This window comes from Colobus angolensis, unplaced genomic scaffold (assembly GCF_000951035.1).
Source record: "Colobus angolensis palliatus isolate OR3802 unplaced genomic scaffold, Cang.pa_1.0 Scaffold100, whole genome shotgun sequence".
NCBI lineage: Eukaryota > Metazoa > Chordata > Mammalia > Primates > Cercopithecidae > Colobus > Colobus angolensis.
In genome coordinates, this window is record NW_012110920.1 from 6,782,305 (window position 1) to 6,802,935 (window position 20,631).

Sequence of the window (20,631 nt, forward strand, 5' to 3'; positions counted from 1 at the left end):
TCTGAAAGAGGAACTATGGGGTGCTATGGGAACATATAACCAGGGTCCTAATTATATGGGAAAGGGACCAGCCCAGATCCAACACTTGCTCTCCCAGTTTACCTCCAGTAGGTTCTTTTTAACTTGAACTAATCTTGTTTGGTGGGGTAGACAGTGAGGAAAAAGAAGAGCTAGTGACAAAATCTAACTCCCTTCTCAGTCTTAAGCATGATGAAGGCAAGGGAGTAGAAGATACCAAGGGAGTGAGTGGTGGTGGCCACCAAAGGAGATAGCAGACTGAGGCCTTAAAAAAAGAAAGGAAACCTAAATCTATCCAGCACTCTCCCAGCATTCTGAAAAGGAGCCAAAACAAGGAAGAAACTGGGGTATCTATTTAGGACCTCACAAATCACTCATTCATTCCTCTGACATGTTCATAAACTTTTCACAGTGGTTACAAACCAAAAGCTTGGTATTCTTGGCACTTTTCCAATACCCTTTACCAGCTCACATTATCTGGGCTCCCACCCAGGCTACAGATAGCCTGGCTGTTAGCATTTCACAGAAGGGATACAGACTGGCCCGGATTCAAGAGCTACCCTTCTAATTTACCTACAGTGGGTTATTTTTAACTTTGAGCTCCCACATAGAGATGGGGCAGCCAAATATCAAGACTAAATCCCTCACTTCACCTACTCAACAAAATGACCCCCAAAATGTAAAGTTTCTGTGCCTTTAACACTTCCTGGTCCCTAAAAGCCCAACTTTTCCTCAAAGCTGGGCACCTGACCTTTAGCCAGATTTCTTAATCTTGTCATGCTTTTCATAATAGCATGGGTAATGCTTTTCGTAATAGTAAATTCCACCAGGTCTCTTAGAAACTCTAAAACCAAAGCTTAAGCACTTTAAATAAATAAGTCCGCGGGTCACCACTGATTATGAACTTTTAGTTTTTAAAATAAGGCTAGCACAACTTTTGAGTCATTTTGAAAAATAGAAGATGGCCTGGTTTAAAGGTACCAGACTAGACATGGGCTTCCTTACTACGTCCCGACACAGACAGAAAGGCGTCACTATTCAAGAGGACTGGGGCTTGCAACCACAGATTACCATCTTATTTGCCATTTAGGTCCCAGATTGCTTGAGCCCAGGAGTTCAAGACCAGCATGGGCAACATAGCAAGACCTCATCTCTACAAAAAAAAAAATTAGCCAAGCATCATAGTGCACGACTGTTGTCCCAACTACTCAGCAGGCTGGGGCAGGATGATTCCTTGAGCCCAGGAGCTTAAAGTGCAGTAAGTGGTGATTCGCCACTGCACTCTAGCCTGGCAACAAAGCAAGACTCTGTCTCAAAAAAGAAGAGAAAGCCAAAATGGTTAGAGACTCAGCAGATGTTTCCAGATAAGATCAGTTTGTGACAGATAGACCTGCATTGTTCTACACCACTCTTTACCTTCACTGTTCACACTCAGATACCTCCACTAGTAAGGGAGACAAGCAGGTTTGTGCTATGTGAGCCTTTCCAGAAGAGTACTGCCCAGCCCTTCTTCATCCCAGCCTTAACACACCCAACAACCAATTTCTTCCAACTGCAAAAAATCTAAATTATACTGTCCCTTTTGTAGTCAGAGAAGTATATCTTAGATCCCCAGCTCAGTCTAGCTCAGAGAAGAAAATAAGAAAAATAGAGCTCTTTCCTCTTAAAGCTACCACCTGAGTCACATACTATCATCTACCCCCCTCCCCCAACCCCAAAACACACACACTGGTATTTGAGTGGTAATATGGTAAATGCCTGACAACCTATTCTTACACAGAATCCCTAGGCTTTCTGTGTCAACAGCTTCCCTTTAGAAGCCAAATTTGTGAGCTTTCACTCCACAGGCTGGGTGACTTTCAGACTTTGGCACCCATTTCTATTTAGATATCAAGCATGGTTTCTAAGCAACCAGCCGGCCAGCTTCTCTCCCTCTCACTTCCCCCATCAGGGAGCCAGCTTACTATACTAGCAGAACAGGTCAAACAGAGCTTGATCCTGGACAAATCAGTGCTTGAGGAAACTTTAACAAAACCAAGGAAAAATGTGGTACAAGAACAATGCAGAAGGATTCTGTTCCAGGCAGTTTAGCCTTGTACAAGTAGAAGAAGGTCATCGAGTCCGTTTTAAAGCTGGATACAATTTCAGGCATCATTCCAATCTCTTCACTTTATAAGCAATAAATCTGAAGCCCAGAGGTTAAAGGACTTGTTCAAGGTCACATTGGAAGCAAAGCTGCAGCTAGAACCTTGATGTCCAAACTTCCAGGCCAAATCTCCTTCTACTGTGCTACATCATAGTACCATTAGGAGATTTGAAAAAGAAAAGCAAAGTCTGAAGGGTGATTTTTCCATAAATTAAATCAGCTTTAAATCTAGGCATACTTGGAGAACCACAGACTTCTAACACTGTTAGAGAAAAGAGAGATTTAAAAGCTGGTTAAATCTAAACAATAAAAAAATCCATATGTACAATATTATAAAAAAGGAAAGGAAGAAGATGGCATTCACGATTATTGAGGAGGCAGGGCAGGGGGGAGTTGCATGCTGGGGGTGGGCTGCATGGGCTGCCAGCTCTCCTGGGTTTGAAGGATGCGGTACAGCTGCTTCAGCTGAGCAACGATGTTATCTTTGATGTCTGGGGTTGAGATCTGCAGGCGGACACTGCCACTATCAAAGGATCGTGTGAAATCACCAGAAAACATCTCGTAGATCATCCGAGCCACTACTGGAATGACCTGTTCAAGACACAAAACATAGGTGTATCCTCTCAGGAAAAGGTATTTTTAAATAGCACAATGGACCCAAGATTGAAGGGCAGACCAAAGAGGCCCTGAGGAAGCCTCCAGTTCCAATGTCTAAATAAAGGATATGCCTTCATCTCTCTGGACCATCCTCCTGCCAAAGCTCACTCTGGAAGTTGGTTCAAATGAAGGTAAAGAACCGAAATGTAACATTAGGCTACATGACTAAATAAATGACTGCTTACTTTGCAAGACTTTTAACAAAATATCATCTATTGCTTGCCTTGCTGCACAACTCCAGGGGCAAAGCCCAAGTGACCTTGCTGCCACTTCCTAGAATAAATTTATATTCCTAAAAGTAACTCAAAAGGTTTTTCTAAGAAAAGCTGGAAAGGGCCAGGTGTGGTGGCTTATACCCATAATCCCAGAATTTGGGGAGGCTGAGGCAGAAGGATCACTTAAGCCCACGAGTTCAAGACCAGCATGGGCAACATAGTGAGACCTCATCTCTGCTAAAAATAAAATTATGCCAGGTGTGGTGGCCTGTGCCTGTAGTCACAGCTACTTGGGAGGCTGAGGTGGGAGGATCGCTTGAACCTGGGAGGTTGAGGCCACAGTGGGCTGAGATGATGCCACTGCACTCCAGCCTGGGTGACACAGCAAGACCGTGTCTCCAAAAAATAAAAAAAAGTGCAGTTTACACTGTGTGTGTGTGTGTGTGTGTGTCTGTGTGTGTAGAAAAGCTGGAAAGGGTCATATCTGTGAGGTTTCAGCAAGACTCTAAGGTTAGTAAGAGAATGAAAGACAAGATCTCCTCTAAATCAGTCACCCATTTTAAGGACCCTGCCTTTTCCAGCACGGTCCTACTGCACAAACCTGAATCTGTTACCCCATCTGATGAGTCTGAAACCTACATGGGCTGATGGATGCTTGATGAAGGTTCAACCCAGACCTGGGGGCTAAAGCATTGGCAAAAAGGAGAAGAGTTGTTGACACGGCCTTATCTTCTCACCTGAACCAAGATGAGTTTCCTTTCCAAGGGTTTCCCATCTGGCCATTCTTCCCCAAAGCATAAGTAGATCTCAAACGGTGGCTGCTTTTCTATCTGTCCTTTCTGGTGGGCAATGAGATCTGCAGAAAGTGGAAGAGCAAGTTTTGTATACCGGGTCATTCCACATGCACTCAACAAATACCATCTTTTATGCTGTCCATTACAATAGCCACTAGCCACAAGCGCTCACTAATTTTAAATTAATTAAACAGTTCCTGGGTCACATTAGTCATATTTACATGCTCAATAGCCACATATGGCTTGTGACAACCATACTGAATAGCACAAATATATTGAACAGTACAAATTACAGAGGGTTCTCTTGGACATCATTGATCATGACTTGCGGTCCAAACCACATTGTAAAAAATTCACATCTCAGTGCTTTCCCCAAAACTGCCTGCTTGAATTCACCACTCAGATAATTCCCAAAAGAATATGTGCTATTCTGAATATGACAAACAGGGTTACCTTCCAAAGTTAAAGACAAGCTCGTAACATTTGAGATATAATGACAGGGCTGTCTCCTTTTTCTGCCATTGAAGGAGCCACAACCAACTTAAAAATGGCTTCAAAGTACATAGCCTTGGAGTGAAACTCCCTTCTTTGTTGCCAAGGTCACCTCCAATTTTTAGACCCAAAGTTCTGTTATCCCTTGACCTCCTCCAGAAGAAATTTTTAAAGATCTTTGCCATGCCAGGAAAGCAGGGAGGTGAAAGGCAGTCATGGTGGAAGGAATGTACTTCCAGAGAACGATTCCCACCACCAACCTTCTGAGAAATGACTTACCGCTAAGGAATGTTTCCAGACAAAATAGCTTGACCTTCTTTTGTCTCTCAATCAGGTTGGGAGCAACAAGTGATGGGGCACATGGCCCAGACCAGTACACCTTGCACTGGCACAGCCTGATGGCATAAATGGCGTGACCGCTGACCTCCAGGATCAGTCCTCTGTCCATGACATCCAGCAGCTTGCTAGTGAAGAGCTTCTGCTTCTCATTGGTAATATGCTCAGGACCTGGGAATTTGACCTGCTCCAGGCTGACAGGACCAAAGAGCTCCTCCTGGTCAGGCATGGGACCCAGGTCCCCATAGAAGAGTCGGCAGCCCTGGGGGTTGCTCACGGTCATGGTCTGCCCGTACTCCTTCCCACGGTACTGAAACTTGATGTCCAGGTCAGTCACTGCAAGGTTAGAGATGACAGTGAGAGTCCTGCTTCACTGCCCTGCCTGTTCATCCCTGTGACTCATGCAAGTCCATTAAGATCAAGCCACCTTTCAACCAGCATTCAGGAAGGCCACTGCCATAGTTATCCTTCCTGCAATAAAGGGAGACATCAACATATCCCTGGAATATTCACTCAAAAGGCTGCCTGAAAGCAAACAGTTCAAGGTCCATCTCAACTATTTCTGTTCAATCACCACACCCCAAGGGCTACAATTTCATCAAGTAAAGTGGTCCTGGTATCCCCACGCTATACTGACTGAGTCTTCACACCAGTGGTCATTGGAAGGAACTAAAAACTAAGGTATCTGGTTTGTGTATCATTTTTAGCTTACTGTTTAAAGAAACTTGAGGAACAAGAAGCAATACCAAACAATTTTTCTGAAAATGACATGTGAGCACACACACTGGGGATCTGTTCTAATAATATACCATAAAAGGACACAGTTCACATCAAAGTTCATTTTTACTCAGCAAATCTCCATTGAACCCAATAGCCCTTATCAAAGCTAATTAGCCTCTTGGACAAAATTGTATTAATAGCACTCACATGCCTACCATGTATAGTGTGAAAGGGAGACCCAGGCAATGACATTGATTCTTCATTGAGATAAATTTGTACCAAATTCAGAAAGAGGTTTTTTCTGTAGGTCCTAAAGCCTCTCAAAATCCAAGAGCCTCCTCTACCAAATCCATGGCCATTAACCTCCCTATTCCACAACTAACCTTGTCACTAAATCCCCCTGCCTGACTGATAAACCTGGGCCTCCTACCTACCTAAGACCTGAATAACCTGGAGCTGGAGCTGTAACCAATCAGAGTGTCCCTATGGGCAAGTAACTATCAGCCAATGTTTCTTTTCTTTTCCTTTTTTGTTTTTTTTTTTGAGACCATGTCTCATTCTGTCACCCAGACTGGAGTGCAATGGCTTGATCAGTGCTCCCTGCAGCCTCGACCTTCTGCCTTCAAGTGATCCTCCCACCTCATCCTCCCAAGTGACAGGGACCACAGGCATGCACTGCCATGCCCAGATAATTTTAGAGTCTCACTATGTTGCCCAGGCTAGTCTCAAACTCCTGGTCTCAAGCACTCCTCCCACCTCAGCCTAGGATTACAGGTGTAAGCCACCACACCCAGCTGGGCCAGTGTTTCTTTACTTCTTCCCTGGTGACTCATGGGCTAGCCAGGAAACAGAAACAGAAGGTGCCTCTGAGACAGGTAGTTTTTCAATGCATGGCAAAGAAATGAAGTCAGAAAGCAGGACAGGAAAGAGTCTGTAATAGGAGCAGAAGGCCCAGAAAGAAAGATAAAGTCTCACTTACTTGGGAGAGAGCTGATCCACAGTTCTGGAGAGCTATAGAAGGGCTGTATAGGTGCCTGGGGTACTTCCATCTCCAGGGGTTCAGTTTTGGGCCACACTGCTTCAGGGCTGCAGTTGCCCACACTGCAATTGCCCACACTGGCTGGCGCCATGGGAGAACCTAGAACAAAAGCATATGGTGAGCAGACAGGGGTACCACACATGCACATCACTTGCTGATGCTCTGAGAACTCACAAGGTCAGTAGACAAGAACTAAATACTGAACCCTGACCCAGTGTGATCTTCCAGCCCATCAGTGATTCCCATAACTAACACAATAAGAAATAAGGTTCCCCTGCTCCTGCTTCCTAATCATATTATTTCTCCCACAAATTCATAGTTTTAAAAACCTTTGTTTGCTGAAAATTAACATAGACAAGTGAGTTTTCTCTGGAGATTAAATTATAAGGAGTAAGAGATTCCATACTGTAAAATTTGCCCCAAGCAATTAAATAGAGGTTGGTTGTCTTCCATAAAATGAACTCAACTGAATTAGCTGATTAGCTTCAAGGAACTGTTAATGCATAGAAATTCCTTTAAAAACAAATACTTTTACATGCATAAAATGTCTGGAAGGATACTCAAGAACCTAGAAGGATCTGACTCCTCCAGGGAAAGAAATGAAGGTTCAGGGACAGGATAGAAGGAAAACCTTTCCACTGATTTACCTTTTTGTACCATTATGAATGTCAACCATGTGAAAGTATTATTTATTCAAAAGGATCCAATTGAAGGTTTTTTTTTTTTTAAAGAAAAAAAAAAAGAGTATTTCCCTGCTACTGTCAAAGTTGACTTGCTCCAAAGTCTACAGATTTCTCCTCCTAGCCTCACCTCTTAGGCATCTATTCTTCAACAATTCTTCATCCTCTGGCCCAACAGCTCTGAAATCACAAAGGTTAATGTTTCTTTGACCCTTTGTGTATAAGTCTGGTTAAATTTACATTCCCATTTTACTTTTTTGTTTTTCATATCTATTCTACAACTTTCCAAAAAAGGATTAAAGGCAGCTCAAAACATAAGGACACACAAATACTAGCTTTAATAAAATAGCAACAGAAATAGGAAATCAGGATCCTGGAAATAAACTGCATCCTTTTAGGGGGTGAGAATAACAGAATGAGTCAGCCAGACATTTGGGAAAGGGTCCCACATTTCTAGATGTTCAATTTCACTAAGTGGGAATATAACATGTGGCAATGCTTTATTTGTTTTTACTTTTATTTTAGTTTCAGGAATGCGTGTGCAGGTTTGTTAAATAGGTGAATTACATGTCCCGGGGTTTGGTATAGAGATTATTTAGTCACCCAGTTAATAAGTGTAGTACCCAATAGGTAGTTTTTTTATCCTTATCCTCCTCCCACCCTCCGTCCTCAAGGAGGCCCCAGTGTCTACTGTTCCCTTCTTTGTGTCCATGGGTACTCAATGTTTAGCTCCCCCTTATGAGTGGGAACATGTAGTATTTGGTCTTCTGTTCCTGTGTTTTAGTTCACTTAAGATAATGCCCTCCAGCTACATCCATGTTGCGGCAAAAGACATGATCTTATTCTTTTTTTATGGCTGCATAGTATTCCATGGTATATATGTACCATGTTTTCTTTATCCAGTCCACCATTGATGGGCATTTAATTTGATTCCATGCCTTTGCTATTGTGCATAAGTGCGGCAATGAACATACGTGTACATGTGTCCTTATGGTAGAATAATTTATATTCTTTTGGGTATATATCCAATAATGGGATTGCTGGGCCAAATGGTAATTCTGTTTCAAGTTCTTTGAGAAATCACCAAACTGCTTTCCACAGTGACTGGACTAATTTACATTCCCACCAGCAGGATATAAGTGTTCCCTTTTCTCCATAAACTCATCAGCATCTGTTATTTTTTGACTTTTCGGTAACAGCCATTCTGACTGGTGTGAGATGGTATTTCATTGTGGTTTTGATTTGCATTTCTCTAATGATTAGTGAGTTAAACATATGGCAATGTTGACCTGGAAGATCTCTATGAAACTGCTCTTTACCCACACTTGGTTGCAAATATATAAGTGGACGGATAAATGAAGGAGAGCCAGTGGACAGACAAGTGTCATTTCCTGATTCTGAAAGGTAGGGGCATCACCTAGAGTAGGGTACCTGAAAATCCTAAATAAATAATCTTGATATCCTAAGTTTTATAGGTGGCACAAGTTATCTCATTTTGACCCATTGCAGCCAGGTGGTACTAAAAAGACAATGAAAAACTGCTTGGCTGGATATCCGCAAGTCATTTGAGTAGGAGCATTTCAGTGGACAAATCAAGTAAAGATGCTGTGGAAGAGTAATTCAACGTGTGTTCAAGTATCCTCAGAAAATGCAGTGGGAGATTCAGTACTTGCTCTGTCACAGTGGATTCTCAAGCTCCCAACTCAATTTTCCTGGGAAGCTGGATTCAAAAGCCCACAAAAGAAAAGTCTGTTGTAGATAAATCCTATCAGAGCCTAGTATTATCAGCTACAAACATCACAAGTTTCCTGTGATACAGCCTAAGCAGAGTAGTCCTTGTTAAGGAAGTGACACAGAATTTATACCAAGAGAAATATTAGTATAATATTTAGTAGAAGAGTTTGCCCGTAACTCATAAAATTGACACTGCACTTGGCCTGAAGGAAACTGGCAAAATGTATAACTGATGATATATTTGTATGTTGGGTTAAGAATGAATTCAAATTTTTTATTTCTTTGAATTAGCACATAAGCTTCTGAAGATGTTCTATTGCCTGGAACCCACCCAACTCTACTGGGATAACTGAGCCAGCAGGGAGTTCCTCACCTCTGACTCCCACTTGCTAACAGTCCAGCAGCCTGGACCAATCCTGCTTTCAGGGCAGTGGTGGCCAATGTATTGACAGTTCCAAGGTCAAAACTCCTTACATCCTCCATATGTCTCTGCACCATCCATCATCCCCACTCACCATTGATGTTCAGGAAGGGGAAGGTGTCCTGGATGGGAACATGGTGCTGTGACTGATCCAGCTCATCTTCCTCATCTTCTTCATCCACATCATTATCCTTCTCATCCCAGGGAGCAGACCCTGTGGATCCTACCCAAGATACACAAGCTCACAGGTGAGCCATTCAGGTTGCACTGCCATCCCTGCAGCTGACCCACCATTCAAGCTAGGGACTGATATCCCAGAGGCTCCTCAGGTTCAGTACACACCCTCAATGTCCTAGCTAAAAAGAGTGAGAACCAAGGGAACCAATACTTCTCTCATGGAAGGACCTCCCTGGATTCACTGGAGCACATATCTAAATTATCTGGCTGTTAGTACTTGTTAAGTATGGAGTTAATTGGAGGGATCAGGAGATATTCTCTTATTCAAAGTATCCTATGAATTAAACGATCACTCACCCAATATGTATACATAACTTATTACCCTGATCTTGTCACTATTGTATGTACCAAAACATCACTATATACCCAATGAATAGGTACAATTATTATTTGTCAATTAAAAAAAAATTTTTTACAGATCATGTTAATTTTTTTTTTTACAGATCATGTTAATTTATTCTCACAATAGCTTCTGAAGTAAACAGGAAAGCTGAGATCCCATATTTTAGAGTTGAAGAAACTGAGGCTCACAAGAGGTAAAATGACTTGATTCAAGTCCTACAAGTAGTAAAGTGATAAGGGCCAGGTTTAGAACGCAAACCTAAGCTTTGATCCTTTCTCCTTCAAAACTACCTGGCCTCTTGAATCCCAAGAGAGGCTACTTTTACAGTAGAACTGTACACCCCTCCACTTTCTAATGTTTTAAGTAACTAGGCTAAAAAGCATACCCCTAAGTAAGCAAGATTTTGCTGAGTTTGAGTCTTTTGTTTTCTGGGTCCTTCCCAGAGAAAGGCTTTCTTGCTTTATCCATCTTAAATTTTGTAAATCAGGCTGTTTTCAAGTTGACTATCTCTTAAGAGTCCAGCCGAGGATCTGGCATACTGCCCACCTTCTCCCCAGCACCTGGGGCCTCACCTGGGTTAATGATCGAGCCCTGGGGCTGAGGGATGTCACACACTTGATATATCTTCACTGGGTTCATGGGCACCTCCTTGGTGCCATCATACATTAGGTTGAATTCTCTGCTCTTATTGAGAGCACAGCGCAGCTGGGCCTTCCATTTAGCTGGATCAGGGTCATCCACCCCTTCCTGGTACTTCCCTGTCTCTACAGCCCAGGCCTGAGAACAAGAAACCACAGTGAGTCCTGTCGTTGCCCAGAGCCACTGCAAAGCATGTGCTTACCCTTTCTCATAGACACACACACACACACACACACTCTTGTATGACTGCCATACCATCCCAACCCCAATTTACAGAGACTGCAGCAGGAAACACTGCCCTTAGGACCAGGCAAGACAGATGCCTAAGTGAAATAAAGCCATGTGCAAACACAATGTATTAAAAGGAGGAGCCTTATTGCAAGCATTGGTACCAGCACTCACTAAGATGACAATGTTCTAATGAAGGGCTGAAGATAAAGTTTGGGGAAAATATGCACCAAAGTGCAGATGGTAACTCTGGATAGCAGAATTTCAAGTAACTTTTTTTCTTTGTTTATTCATTTTTGACATGAGTTGCTTATACGACAATAGGTAAGACAAAGAGGCATGGCAGAGGATATGAAGAGTTTAGCCTCCTGGGTTCCCTCCCGTCAGTCTTCAATCTAATACATAAATAAAGAATTGTGGCTCACAATTGTGAGCAGTGGCTCACTCCTGTAATCGCAGCACTTTGGGAGGCCAAGCCGGGTGGATCATGAGGCTAGGAGTTCGAGACCAGCCTGACCAACATGGGGAAATCCCATCTCCACTAAAAACATAAAATTAACCGGGTATGGTGGTGCATGCCTGTAATCCCAGCTACTTGGGAGGCTGAGGCAGGAGAATCACTTGAACTCGGGAGGCAGAGGTTGCCATGAGCCAAGATCGTGCCATTGCATTCCAGCCTGGGCAACAAGAGTAAAACTCCATCTCAAAAAAAAAAAGAAGAAGAAGAAGAAGAATTGTAGGAACCAAGCACCTTTAGGAGGGAAGGAAACACACTGGGGGTTCAGCTTGTCCCACTGCCTGAGGGCCTCAAGTCCTAAAAAATCCACACCCCTTACATTTCCCTATCCTCTCAGACTTCTACTTCATTAGAAACATCATGCTGTCAACCACACCAGTGGCTGGCAGCACGGACTAAAACCACTTTGACTCCTTCTCTCTGGTTTTCAAATATGGAAACTCACAGCACTTTCCCCAGACAAGAAGTTAGCCTCCCCAGTGAGGAAAGGAAAAATCTAAGCCACTCAAGTCATAGACCAAGGTGCTCAGGAGCAAAGCAGGGAGTAGACACCTAGCCCTACTTTCGGCTCTAACAGCCATTCTTGTTTCTGCTCATGGGATAGCCACTCTCCCCCATTGCTAACAAGTTCTCTGATCTCTTTGTGCAGGAGTACAACTTGTTCTGATGCCGAAAAAGTAGGTGCCATTAGCAGAGAACTCAAGACAGGAAGCACACACCAATGTTTTCAAGCTAACAGGTTATTTGACTTGTCCAAACCCAATCCCTTCCTGATTCTGATCATAGGCTTCTGCCTCAAGCTGAAATTGAATTTTTCTGCCCCATCCTTCAAGAGCTCTGATCTCCTTCAGTCACCCCCTGAAGAACCTCACAGTCATGAGGAAGTTCCCTCAAAAGCTAATCTAAATCCTCCTCCTCCAATTCGGATCACTTCCTCTTACCATCTTCTCAGATTCCGGTCCCTCCATTTGATTTGTGGTAGGGAATGAAGAAGTTTGGCAACACTGTGCTGCCCCAGGTGGCTGAGCAGACACTAGGGGGCCTAACTGCTGCTCCATTCTATCCAACCCCCTACAGGAGATTTCAATTTCACTGGTCACTGGTATCTGGAAGGCCTATCTCCAGTTACCTGGCAATACCTGGCTGCTGCCTCCCCACATTTTCCCTTCCGTTTGTTTGATCCTCTGTGTGCCCACGCTAACTCTGGCCCCACCCAGCTGACTTGGCTGTGAAGACTTTGGCAGAGGTCTGCACATTTCTGTGGTTCCCTAAAGCCCTGCTCCTCCGTGGAGAGCAGCCAGACCAACCCAGAATCACAGCCCCAGCCTTCCTGCTCACCACACAGCCATCCCCAGGACCCACCCAGATTGCACTGGGCACCCAAGGCTGATGCAGTGAAGAGCTGTATCCTTTAAGACTGGAACTTTATAATCAAGAAAGGAGGCCAGGCCCGTTGGCTCACGTCTGTAATCCCAGCACTTTGGGAGGCTGAGGTGGGTGGATCATGAGGTCAAGAGATTGAGACCATCCTGGCCAACATGATGAAACCCCATCTCTACTAAAAATACAAAAATTACCTGGGCATGGTGGTACACACCTGTAATCCCAGCTACTTGGGAGGCTGAGGCAGGAGAATCACTTGAACCCGGGAGGTGGAGGTTGCAGTGAGCTGAGATCGTGCCACTGCACTCCAGTCTGGGTGACAGAGCAAGACTCTGTCTCAAAAAACAACAACAACAACAACAACAAAAACAAAACAAAACAAGAAAGGAGAGCGTAGGTGGAACCATGTGGCAATCATTGTTATTTATAAACATCGCTTGTTCAAACCCATTCTAAGTCTTGGTAACAAGAGATTCTGATCACTGTGCAGGTCCTTATTTCTATTCCTAAAGAGGAAATAATCTCTGCATTTTTATAATGCTTTACAAATCCCTTTCCATACTTTATTTCACTTGATTCTCACAGGCAAGACTACTTTCATCCCTATTTTACCAAAGGGGAGCTGAAGCCCAGAGAGTTTAACTTGCTCAGGGCTACACATGCAGCTGATGGTAGTAGAATTTGAGGCCAGTTCTTCCAATTCTTGATCAGAAAGGGCAGTATAATGGGGGGTGGAATGGAGACAGAAAGTCAAGGGTTCAAATCCTGCCCCCACCACTTACTGGGTGTGTGATTTTGGCAAGTTATTCAATCCCTCTAAGACTTAGCTTCTGCATCAATAGCATGAAGGTAATACCTCCCTTACAGGGTTGTCATGAGAATTAAAAGAGATAATGGACACAGATACTCATTTAATGTTAGTGCCCACCTGTATATTCTGCTAAAGGCCATCAGAGCTTGGTATCTGTGAAAGCACCCTCCCTCTGCACTCTGCAAACAGATGCACAGATATAACTAAAACAAAGTCACCTCCCCACAGCCCAATTTTCCTCAAGCCCCAAGCATGTAAGCCCAAAGCATCACTCTCATGAGTAGGGCTTTCAGGAAATAGCCTCTTCTCCAGGGCCAGCCACTGTCAGACATTTGAACAGCAAATCCAGTTACAGACCATGGCCACAAGAGGCCAACTGGGCCAAGATGGGCCAGCGCCCTTCTCAATGCCAACTCCAATAATTGGTGCTGGTTTATAGGTACTAACCTTATCAACTTTTATATTGTTATTTAAAATCTAAATTAAGAGCAGTCATTTACCTTCTAAGTAACTTCAGGCCAATTTTCTTTCTGCCTGTCCTCTCTACACCTGACATAACTGAGTTGGGTGGGAAACATCCCAAGGATGGCTTTCTTTTGAACCTTGCGCTCACATTTTCTGCCCTTTCCAAACCCAATTTCAGCAAGGACCCAAGGCATGAATCTTGAGAGGCCCACAGTAGAGACTGTATTTCACTGGTGACTTCTAGCTTATACTCAAAGAAGAAAAGGGCAAACAAACTAACTTCTCAATGTCTTGGGATGCAGGAACTACAGCTACTCATGAGATGGAAGTGACCAAGAAAGAAGCTGGTCTGGAGCAGAGGCACAGCCTCCAGGGTTTCAAACCATGTGAAAACCTTTCCCACAACAAGCCTGTCCACCTACTTCTGTCTTAAGTCAAGCTTTTGTTTCACTTAAATTTTGTAAAATGCTATGTGATTAAATCTTGTTTTCAGTTAAATAAAATGACTGTCATATCAGTGCTATTTCCTATTTTTGAAAACATTCATAAAATTAAAACTTGTAATTAAATCACCTTTAATTTTTAAGCAGCAGTTATAGATGGGACAAAATATTTTAACTCAAAAGCTTGCCAGGTGCAGTGGCTCATGCCTGTAATCTGAACACTCTGGGAGGCTAAGCAGGGAGGATCACTTGACCCCAAGAGTTCAAGACCAGCCTGGGCAACATGGTGAAACCCTGTCTCTGCAGAAAAAATACAAAAATTAGCCAGACATGGTGGTGTGTGCTTATAGTTCCAGCTACGTGGGAGGTTGAGGCGGGAGAATCGCTTGAGCCTAGAAGGTCAGGGCTGCAGTGAGCTATGATCATGCCACTTGCACTCCAGCCTGGTTGACAGAGCAAGACCATATTCCACAAAAAAAGAAAAAGAAAGAAAAATTTGCTGAAAGCCCTCTATACCAACCACATAGGCTATACTGTGTGCCTGTTAACACCTGATAGTTCTGTCCTGGTCTGAGTATCCATTGCCAGGCCCAAGCACCTCTCTGCATAGCAAGAGCTCTGAGTGATTGAGGAGGAAGAGTTAACTGCTGACACTTGCTAGCTTTTGAAACAAACACATCACTACAATCACTAATGAGAGTTTTGGCCAACCCCAGCTGGTATCCTTTGGGATGTGATTGAGTACTTTCAACCAATGGGAAAGAACAAAGGGCTTCAACCATTGCAGACATGCCTCCAAAAGAGGAATTACCATGCCTGCAGAGTTTGGGCACCCCCATCATAAGCATTCTCTCTGTTTCACCAGAGTTTTAGATCTAGTATATTCTCCAGGCCAAAAAAAAAAAAAAATCCAGAAAGGTCTGATGGTAGAAGAAGTCCTTTACCTTAAAAATGGTATTTTCCTCTTCTTGTTGAGGGCTATGCCGGGTGGCATGTTTCCAGGGAATCTGGAAGCGTTTAGAGTCCCTGTGTAGCCAGATGAGCCCAGGGTAGAGGCCACTATCCACCTGGGCCACCAGCCAGGGCTTCAGTCGGACTCTGCGGGGGTGGAGGGCCATGATCTGGGGGATCAGAGGGAGAAATGGGAAGAGCAGAAGAATTAGGCCAGCCACTGGGAACCCTTCCCAGCCACCGTTCCCATCTACTAGAGCTACAGTTTCACTAGATTACAGCAAAGAAACTAAATATGGGAATAAACTGTGCCAGGTGGGAAAGAAAAGAGGTTAAAAGGTCCTTTTTATTCTGATTCCAAAGCCATTTACACTTCATGCTTTAGCCAAATCAGACTTATCATGCAAGTAGATCACATTTCTTCTATTTAAATCCTGAAGCAGAAAAATAAAAAGATGATGTCATCCTGCTGGAACACAGTCCTTCCTGAAGCACCAAGGACTTTGGAAGAGAAGGGAAATTGTTCTTTTCAATCTTGTCTCAGGAGAGGGAAGAAAAAAGTCATGGAAACAGCAACAACTATATAAGTGAGAAGCTGAAGCATGTTCTCTTTTTAAACAAGACAACTAAAGGTGAATGAGAATATTTTAGAAAGAAATGATAGCACCATGATGAGGGAGAAGTAGGTAAGGGGTAGATCCTGGACTCCAGAGTCTTCACTTACATGGAAGAGCAGGCAGTGTGTTCGCAGGGATCTGAAGAGTTGGCTTATCTTTCCCTTGACCGCTCAAAGGTTCTGTATGGAGAAAAGAGGGGTCTCAGCTGGTTATCCATACAACAATCCAGTGTCTGGGAGAAGGCCTGGGAACATTGGCGACAAAGGTTCTGAGAATGTGTCTCCGCAAATGAGTTCTGGTAAAGCTCAGAAGCCCTAGAATAACCAAATACTAAAGTACTAAGAGTACTTACAGTACTAAAAACAGTCATGAGACAAGCTTTGCATGGCTAGGACAGCCTCCTCCCTTGGGTCTGTTTATCTCCCAATGAAGCCTGGAGTGAACCGATTGGTTGCAGGAGCCAGCCTGGGTAAAGTCTGCAATTGATTCTCGTAAAAATACATGGGCATAGCAGATAACATTCAAGAGCAGCTGGCACTCACAGCAGAAAATAAAAGCCTTCCCAGATTAGGTGACTGATAAAAAAAGAGTCACTGGAGAATTATCTGAGATGTTCTGTTGGATTTTTTGGTGTTCTTATTTTGTTTTTACTTAAGATGAGAATGAGATGCCTGGAAAAATAACACTCATTCAACAAATATTTGTTCATCCTCTACCATGTGCCAAGCACCATGTTAGTTACTAGACACTAAAACTCTATGTTCCTTCTTGAGAATCTCCACGTTGGAACTTCTCAAGCCCCACAATGGCCTGAGGAGGAGTGGAGGATAAATAGGTCACCTTCATACCCAGAAAGATCCCTACCTGGATCACAGTTCTGAAACCAAACAACCTTACAGCAAAGAAGCTAAATATGGGAATAAATTGTGCCAGGTGAGGAAGAAAAGAGGTTAAAAGGGTCAGCTGAAGGCGCCAACATAGAAGAGCTTAGCTGACGGGGTGGCCCATAACACCACTTCTCTCCCCAGCCAGACTCCCAACAAATGTGAAAAACCCAAACCTAACTCAGCATCTGGCACTTTAAGAGCAAGGCAAGACCTGCCCTCACCTGAGCTTTCTGACCCAATTACCAAGTCCTGCAACTGAAACCTTCCCCCTGGGAGCACAGTGGGTAGGTGAGGTTGGCATGCAGTGTTCCAGTGCCCCCACGTAGTTGGCCTTGAATTACGGTGTTTTGTAGGGCAGCATGTGAAACCATCAAACCATGGAGTGCATTTACACCTTATAAGGAGAAGGGAATGCATATTCTCTCAAGGGCTAGTTCTACCTTCTGCTCCCCAGTTCTATCACTACTAAAAGGGGGATGGAGCAAGAGAAGGAAAAAGAGGATAGAGAAATAGGCACCATCCAGTCAATCTAGTAAAAAGCTTTTGAGAATTTCCATTGCAATACTGGTGAGTGCTGTGTTTCGGCCTGTCAGACATTAAAATCCAACTCTTGACCAAGAGTGGACTTGAAGAAAAGTCCAAAAGGGCTTATTGTAGTTGATCAAAGCCCATCATGAAAAAATTAAGGCAATCAGGCCTAGACCAGGATCTGTGCCTGATGATGGGAAAGGAGATGCAGCCACCCATAGAGATCAGTGACTAAGATCTAGAGCCCTGGGTTCTCAGTGTTCTCCTAAGATGGGACTACACATGAGCAGCCTTGCCTCAGCCCCATGGAAGGAGCCCCAGCCTGCCCTCCTCCAAGTCCATGCCCTGTCTCTCTCACTGTAAACCCTCTCCACCTTCTGAAAGTCAGCCAAGATCTCCCCTATCCACCACCCAGTAACTATAACTCTAAAAACAGGCAGAGATGGAAAAATTGAAAACCCAAATGACCGAGACGGAAATGGTTCACTATGTCACAACCACAGGCTGTAATATCAAGTAGCCATTAACAACAGGCGTCAGAATTTTTATTATACTCAAGGAAATATTTACAATATGAAGTTGTGGGGGCAGGGGGAAACAAAGCATACTGTGTAGCACTATCTCCATCTTGTAACATAGCACATACTTGCGTACATGTGCACATACACACAGAACTGAAAAAAGGAAACAAATACAACAATGCAACAAAATATTTGTAATGGTTATTGGAATTGTAATGGTGATGGAATTATGGGTGTTTTTTACATTCTCCTATATATGTTATACATGATTCATATTTTCCTACAATGATATGTTTCAACTTATAATTTAAAAAGCTACAAGTAATTTTTTTTAACCTCAGGACAATAAGACATTGCTTATGAAGGATGGTAACAACAATCTTTTGTATCCGTGTAGGCTTTACAATTTTTACATGAACCTTTACCTAATGTGTCTGGTTTCATCCTCATGAACCTGAACGTGGTATTACTATCCCCATTTTACATCTGGGCTAACTGAGATGCTTTATCTCCTAAGTCAGAGTGTTCTGTACCAAACCTTGTCACTGCACCCTGTCTTCTATGTCCCTCTCATCTTCTAGGCACCAAGAAAGTAAAATAAAAACATCAGCAAAGATTCCAGCAGCATAGAGGGCCAATAAAGTGATTGAGGTGGAGACTGCATAACATCCACTCTCAAACACACCTAAATCAGAGTTCTCTTTCTAAACACTCTTACCACCCAAACCCCAATGCCTGCAGAACCACCTTAGCCTAGTTGAACTCATCTTGGTATCTCTAGCTGCCATCACAGCAAAATGCAAGGCCTGTGTCTCTAACAGGTATTTAACCAACCAAAGGACAGTGATGCTAACCTATGTATTCCCCTCACGCTGAGCATAGAGGAGGGACACTTTCAGCCTCCTCAGGGCACTAACTGTCTTCTCCCATACGCCTATTCTAGGGAGCAGGTCCTCCATAAACACCCTCACTGCCACCTCCATAGCCCCTCCCCAGACTAGTTTCCAGGGGCACTGCCACACCAAAGCCGAGACTTGGCCATCAGTGGTTTTGCTCAGGTTAAAACACAAGCCATTTCTTGCAGACAAGTCTTAGCAGTCCCAGTTCTTCCCTTTCTCCTGAAGGAAGTGAAATGCCATCCTCTAAGTTCTGTTCCTCAGGTTTCCCTATTTAGTTTAGCCCTGCTTAGGGGCAAACTCCGGGCCTCTAGTCAAAATGCCTACACCCTTCCCCCCTGCTGGATGGAAGTTGGGGGATGACAAACGGGAGTTACAAGGTATTGAGTGCCACTGTCATACATCATACACGTCTCATCCTAAACCACACTCCTGGGTCAACACCAGCTTTCACCAGTCCCACCCAAGCACCTTCCTCGCCCTATCCGTCTCCTTTCCTTCACTTCCACTCTTGACATCCACCAAGAGAACAGGTTGGGACAGGGTGACCCCTTTACCACAAAGCAGGCTCCCTGTAAAGAGTGGCACCTCGGGCCTCCTTTCCAAATCAGGCCTGGGAGACTTTCCCCATTCTCCACACAACACTCCAGCCCCTTCGGGCAAAGGGGGCCCACCCCCAGAGCAACCACACCCCAGCACCACCCTCCCCAACACCTAGCTCCGCTCCTTGGAAATCCAAGGGTGTCTCCCAGGCCCAGGGCGAAGGGCCTAACTGTGCCAAAGAGACTCAGCAGGGAAAACAAACCGCCAATGCTCCAAAGCTCCTGGCCACCCTCACACCAGTTTCCCAAAACGCCCACTAGGACCAAGGGCCTGCGGACCTGGGAAGTCCTCTCTCTGGGACACAGGGGCCCGCGGCAAGTTGGTAAGAATGAAGGGGGCGCGGTGTTTTAGATCTACCGGATAGTGGGGTTGTTGGGGGCCGAGAGCAGTTCCCTCCGCTTCGGTGGTGGGGGTAGGGAGAGTAGACACAAGTGTAGATTCGAGAGGGGCCTAGTGCTACAGAACTGAGGCCGCCCCAAAGCTATCTGGAAGAGGGCGACAGGCACCCAGCCCCAGTGTGTACGCACCCAAACACACAGATGCCCCCAAGCAAGTTCTCTCATCCCCCACAAACTCCGGCGACGGGTCCTACCCCACCCACAGGGGAGCCTCCCACCCTCAAGCTGGTCCCCAGAAGTTGGCGTCCCCACCTTTGCTCAATCTGTCCACCAGAAGCTGACGTCCCTCCGAAACCAAGTCCGCAGCGAAGCTCACCCGTGGCTACCACGCTCCTCGACGTCTCAGCCAAGGGGTGCCTGGCTCTACCCAAGTAGGGACTGCGGGTTCCTCTCCCCGTCCCGCACCAGCCCTTACCTGCCCGGCCCAGGTGCGCCGAGCTCACGTCAGCGCCTCGCCCCAGGACGCCGCAGCCCTAGCCTCCGCCCGGCCACGCCTCCCAGGTGTGGCCACGCCCCCCGGCATTCGGGATTGGCGCGTTGCAAGAAATATGACACTCAGCGTTTCTGGACGGCCCGGCCCAGCGGCGCCCGCCCTCTGTCCCACCCTACTCCCCAGCTTCTAACTCCGGCTAAGAAAGTCCCACATTCAACCTAGCCTTACGCCTCAGGGCTGGTGGTCCTGGGAACTGGAAGCGACTGGGAGTTCAGATCTAAGTCCAGAGGGTGCCTCCCTCCTTCACGCCGCATAATTACCCTGCAGTATGCAGACAGTTAAGCACAAATAAGGGTTTTGAGATTCTGGGTTGGCCCTACCACTCGTGGGCCTGTGTAAGTGGAGTTGTACATGAAGAAGAGAACCAGAACACTTGGTCCTGTCTGGGGGAAGCCATATGCTTCCAGGACTAGAATTCT

General features: G+C 44.8%; 1 protein-coding gene across 2 annotated transcripts; it reads right to left on the reverse strand.

Moving 5' to 3' along the window:
* Window positions 1–318: 318 nt before the first annotated feature.
* Window positions 319–20,200, reverse strand: IRF6 (interferon regulatory factor 6). Of its 2 annotated transcripts, XM_011938156.1 has the most exons (9): window positions 19,972–20,200; window positions 15,994–16,065; window positions 15,263–15,439; window positions 10,405–10,609; window positions 9,347–9,475; window positions 6,358–6,516; window positions 4,602–4,994; window positions 3,774–3,892; window positions 319–2,755 (listed from the first exon to the last, which is right to left on the reverse strand). In XM_011938156.1, the coding sequence occupies exons 3-9, from the start codon at window positions 15,434–15,436 to the stop codon at window positions 2,531–2,533; spliced, it is 1,404 nt and encodes a 467-aa protein (XP_011793546.1). In that variant the 5' UTR covers window positions 15,437–15,439; window positions 15,994–16,065; window positions 19,972–20,200; the 3' UTR covers window positions 319–2,530. The 2 variants fall into 2 exon arrangements, with proteins under 2 accessions (XP_011793546.1, XP_011793555.1); XM_011938165.1 differs by lacking the exons at window positions 15,263–15,439; window positions 15,994–16,065 and having other exon boundaries at window positions 19,972–20,146.
* Window positions 20,201–20,631: the final 431 nt, after the last annotated feature.

Bases quoted from the DNA above. Each gene is read 5' to 3' on its own strand.
- IRF6 (XM_011938156.1), bottom strand. From the start codon at position 15,436: ATGGCCCTCCACCCCCGCAGAGTCCGACTGAAGCCCTGGCTGGTGGCC. The intron at 10,610-15,262 runs GTAAAGGACTTC...TCTTGTTCTCAG, and splicing joins AGGAAAATACCATTTTTAAG to GCCTGGGCTGTAGAGACAGG. The intron at 6,517-9,346 runs GTGAGTGGGGAT...CTTTTGTTCTAG, and splicing joins CCCCTTCCTGAACATCAATG to GTTCTCCCATGGCGCCAGCC.